This window comes from Sinocyclocheilus anshuiensis, unplaced genomic scaffold (genome assembly GCF_001515605.1).
Source record: "Sinocyclocheilus anshuiensis isolate Anshui unplaced genomic scaffold, SAMN03320099.WGS_v1.1 scaffold755, whole genome shotgun sequence".
Classification (NCBI taxonomy): domain Eukaryota; kingdom Metazoa; phylum Chordata; class Actinopteri; order Cypriniformes; family Cyprinidae; genus Sinocyclocheilus; species Sinocyclocheilus anshuiensis.
The window spans coordinates 141,044-146,124 of NW_015552587.1; the positions used below are offsets into that span (position 1 = coordinate 141,044).

Here is a 5,081-nt window from a genome sequence, read left to right on the forward strand (position 1 = left end):
GTGTGTGTGTGCGCGCAGCTTCGCCATATGGAACACCATGATGGGAACTTCTATATTAAGTATGCCTTGGGGCATAAAACAAGTAAGTTTATGTTTTTCTTGTGTGCTTCCTTTCCTCACTGCACTGTTAAGAAGATAAATAATTTTTTTGTCCTGTTTCTAGGCTGGCTTCACTCTGGGCATCATCATTATTGTTCTTATGGGCTTGCTGACTCTCTACTGCTGCTACAGAGTATTAAAGTCCACAAAGTCCATTCGTAAGCCAACCACATGACCGCTCTCAAATAAACAGCCAGTCTTTCACATTTTTTTTACAGCCCCAATACACGAGGCTCAAATTATGAGAGATACAGTGACTCAGTGTAGCTTTTAGACAAAAACATCCATAATTTGGTTAATAAGATCTTTATACCATTCTCCGTTTAATGTGCAACGAGGGGCTTTATGCACCTAATGACAGTTCTGGTACTTCTTTATGTGACAGACAGGATAATCCTGAAAGTTTGTTTGATACGCAAGAGTTCAGATCCTGATTAATACAGTTCCTATGTTCATTTTCACATAAGCTGGTCTTGCTTAAACGTAAGAACTTTTTTTGTCTCTTTGTTTGTGAAGCCATCATTTAACAACCTCAGGAGTTGCTGCTAGATCTGTTTTCATATGTTCCTACATTATTGTTTCTCTATGGAGAAAATTAATGGGATGTTGATTTGTGTAACCCTGCCTTCTATGATATTTCCACTATTGCACCAAAGCAGCAGGTGTTTCGTGTGAATCCTGTGTAACGCGCAGCTCTGTCTTTGCAGCGTATGTAGACACCTCAGACTGGGAGTTTCCTGATGTGTGTAAATATTACTTTGGTGGATTCGGAAAATGGTCGAGTCTTGTTTTCTCACTGGTGTCACTGATTGGTGCGATGGTGGTCTACTGGGTCCTCATGTCCAACTTCCTGTTCAACACAGGAAAATTCATTTACAGTGAGTGTTTGTTCTCCTCAACATTCCTCATTTGTTCTGCTGTCCATTAACCGATGGACTGTTGATGTTTTCTGGGTAGATCTGTATAACTGCTTGTATATTTCACATCCACAGACTATGTTCACAATGTCAGCACATCAGATGCTTTTGGCACAAATGGAACAGATAGAGGTGAGTGGACACAGAGATCCATTATTATTACAGGCCTTTTTCACACTTCCCCGTTAGAAAAGCGGAAGCTTCAAATAGTGGTGTAAAATAACTTCTGCTGTAACCTGCATGAATGGCAATGTCCATATGTGATTTACTGATGTACAGATGTTTCATCACAGCATATCAACCACAGTTTAGTCGGGTATGATGATATGTCATGATTTAATGCTGTATGTGTATGCATAATACTTCAGAGTTGAGCCAGCTTTTTATTAAAGAAATCCAAGAACAGCATACAAACAACATATTGTGTTAAAGAGCAATAAAATCGGATGAGGTTATACTTCTCATAAAACATTATGAGTGAAGAGTGTACAAATTAAAAAGTAATAATGTTAGCTCTGCTTTCATGCACTTACTGTACTTCCTAATACAGTCATCACGTATCAGATCAAGTTAAGGTTGTTAAATTAATAAATTAATATTTTCAGCCCAGATTCGATTATTCAAAAATAACTGTTTTTATCATCTTAAAGTGTCATGAAACCCTAAAACACATTTTTTGAGATGTTAACATATACAGGTAGCATATCGGTGAAAACAACAATAGCACTCATCATGTCTATTATTAAGGGAAAAGTGGTTATTTTTTTCACTTTTTGGAGCCAGTTCGTTTTTGCAGTTCAAAATGAAAAGTTGAACCGTCACAAAAAGTGGCGTATATGCGTTCATTTGCAGTGGCTGCCGTGGCTGGAGAGCAACTTGAGTTAGAGCGACAGAACTGCGATTTTTGGTAATTAGTAGACTATAAAGTAATTAATTTACATACTGTAAAGCATGTTGTCCTTGAACAGTCTCCACTATAGTTTGCTGTGCTGCATGGGAGTGCTCCAGTCGCTCACAGAAAGGAGTGTGAATGTATGCTTTATAGAAAATGAATGTTTCTACATTACAAATAAGAGTTCTGTTAACAGGTGTAACTGTGTCAAAGTAATGTTCATATGGCAGCAGAAATGTTCTAAAATTAGGCTGTACAAATCATGCAGTTAAGTAACGTCATGTATACAGAAACAATGAACACATTAAAGCAATGGTTATTGGTTACATGATGTGATCATGTTGATTACAATTTAGCAGTTTTGTATGTTTATTCAGAGTCCGCTTCATCTGAAGTCTTCATAAAAGGCTGGATATAGTCTGCAGGAGCAATCTATAGATTACACCAACAAAATGTGAAGGAATCATACTTGGGAACTGGCACTTTTTCACAAAGAGCAGGGAAAGACTTGCCAAACCCAGTGAAGAGACTCATTGTGAGGGTGCCGTCTCATTACAGGTGGTTCTTGTTCTGAAAGTAAGATGGAGAAGGAGAAAAACACAGGAGAAATGGTTAATTTCAGTCCTGTGGCATCTGCTCCTCCACCACACAGTGCTTCTACAGTAGCTTAGACATTTAAGTATAAAATACAGTAATACAGTACAGGTTTACTGTGATTACTTCTATAATGTAGTAGTGGTATATAATACATTTTTGGAAATTTAGCCGAGCATGATTCTCAAATGAAAACTGCTCGCCTATTTTAAACTTTTTTTATTCTCACTTAGGGATTTATATATTCATTCAATCATATTCATATTTGAGTTTTCTCCAGCAGCAACATGAGCAGCCATGGGCAGATTCTCCTTTATCCTTTGATCTATCTCATGACTAGTGACACGGGCAACGCTGACAATCCCCTCGCTTACATAATGTTTCATGTTACAATGGAAGATTACACATATGGTAGGGTAGTGTGTAAATATACTTTCTGAAATACTGATGCTTGATGTCAAGTTCAGCAAAGTTAGTTTAATTATCTTGTGAAAACTGGCTACAGCCCACTGACAGTAATGCAGGCAGAAACTTGCTGCTAATTGAAGCTGAATTTGACTGAAAAAGATCTATTCTTATTATTAACACTAATTGCTCTGAAGTCATGAGCCTGGTCTCTTTGGATTCTTAGAACCGTTCAGAGTCCAATGAGACCCAGTGGCTTGAATTCTTTTCACAAATTGCTGCATTTTGTTTGAATGAAACTTGGTAAGCGTCAGTCTGTATCTTGGTAATGCTTCTGCTTATTGAAATAAAACTTCCAAGTGTAAGAAAAAAAAATCAGTTACATTTGGTTAATAAATATATACTCTATAACTTTTGAACTGATTTGCCTAAAATGTCCGTTTATAATACTGGTCCATTATTGGAATCAATAGATTTATGTTAGCTGTTGAAGCTGCATTTCATGTGCTTGACCAAGTGTTCATTAATTCAGTTCAGTTCAGTATGATAACGTGTGTTTCTCTGCTCTCTTTCACTAGTGATATGTCCATATCCGAATTTGGATCCAGACGGAGACAGCAGCACTCACCAATACTATGTGAGTGAGAACAGCACAGGACAGGTGTTTGATCTTTGGTGGAGTAAAACCAACACCATCCCGCTTTACCTCATTGTTCTGCTGCTGCCGCTGCTCAATTTCCGCTCCGCATCCTTCTTCGCCAGGTTCACCTTCCTCGGTATGGCCTTTCCCAGCTAGAGTGGTAGTATTTCTGCTTTCAGCTTGTGTTTTGATCCTGCTGTATAAAAGGCTTTCGTTGGTTTTCACAGGCACCTTGTCGGTGGTTTATCTCATCTTTTTGGTCACATATAAAGCCATTCGCCTGGGCTTTCACCTGGACTTCCACTGGTTTGATTCATCAATGTTTTTTGTTCCAGGTAAAGGAATCTTTGTTTTTTTTAAATCGTGCAATGTCTTGAAATCACCCGTAAACTCATTTTAAAGGCATAGTTATGGTTCTTTATTCATTTCCTTTCTCATAACTTACAAACTTCAGTGAACTTTACAAAGCTAAACGTCCAGCCACATCGTAACCCCTCTACAGCGTTGTGTAGGTGAAGTGTTGTAATGTAAATGTAAAAAAAGATGAATGTAAATGTTGTAAAAGATTCAAAAACCTATTTTAACTTTCACCCCATTTGCCACAGATTTTAAAAAAATGTATCTCTGATTTAGAGTTCAGATCGCTGTTTCCTCAGCTGAGTGGGGTTCTCACACTAGCATTTTTCATTCACAACTGCATCATCACGCTTATGAAGAACAACAGACATCAGGAAAACAACGTGAGTGTTCTCAGCCTGTCCCCACATCAGTGTATTATTACTGACTCAAAACATCATTCCTGTCCTTGTGGGATTAGTTCCATATTCCATACATTACACTTCTGCAGCGGGTGCAGAAAAGTTTCTTTTTTTCTGCTACAGAGAAACTAAAACGGCTAGTGCTGCAAAAAAAGACATAGCACTGTGCTTTGTACAAAGGGAAAATTGAGATGAGTCATTGTGGTCAAGAGTGAGTGTTCAGGAAGATCAGAAAGAACCTGACAGCCAAACTATGACCGTTTTTCTGTCTATGTAATTAGTGTGTGTGTGTGTGTGTGTGTGATATTTTTTATTTTTTGTTCTGTCACTGTCATTCTGTTACACTGTGGAAGCTTCTGTCACGAAAACAAATTCCAAATTCCTGTAAACATACCTGGCAATAAAGCTCATTCTGATTCTGATTCTGATTAGTTTTAGTCTTGCAAGTTAGTCAATTTTGTTTTGTTTAGACTAAAGTCATGACTTTATGCCAGCATAAAAACTTAATTTGACCTAACTTGAATCCAAAAAGTTGAATCCCTTGGCTAACTGCTAATTGGTCAGACTAGTTCTTAAGACAGTCTTAACATAGTCTGCATTTATGCAACTGGCCCCTGTGCCGTATTTATATAGTCCTCCTTATTGACACCCCTAAAATTCTTATTTTAAGAATCACGAGCTGACATGCAGGGCAAATTTCTGTAGCGAATCAGCTCATAAGGGAAATATGAATAATTAATCATAACTAGTTATAATTAATTATAAATATTTAGATC

General features: G+C 37.6%; 1 protein-coding gene across 1 annotated transcript in view; it reads left to right on the forward strand.

Annotated features, from left to right (window-relative positions):
- The window catches only part of slc38a9 (solute carrier family 38 member 9), a 15,176-nt gene that overhangs the window by 5,690 nt on the left and 4,405 nt on the right, over positions 1–5,081 (forward strand). Inside the window, exons 5-11 of the mRNA XM_016456372.1 lie at positions 19–82; positions 164–257; positions 807–977; positions 1,092–1,148; positions 3,486–3,683; positions 3,775–3,882; positions 4,181–4,287. Coding sequence (XP_016311858.1) covers positions 19–82; positions 164–257; positions 807–977; positions 1,092–1,148; positions 3,486–3,683; positions 3,775–3,882; positions 4,181–4,287 — 799 coding nt within the window. The remainder of the gene's footprint in view (positions 1–18; positions 83–163; positions 258–806; positions 978–1,091; positions 1,149–3,485; positions 3,684–3,774; positions 3,883–4,180; positions 4,288–5,081) is intronic.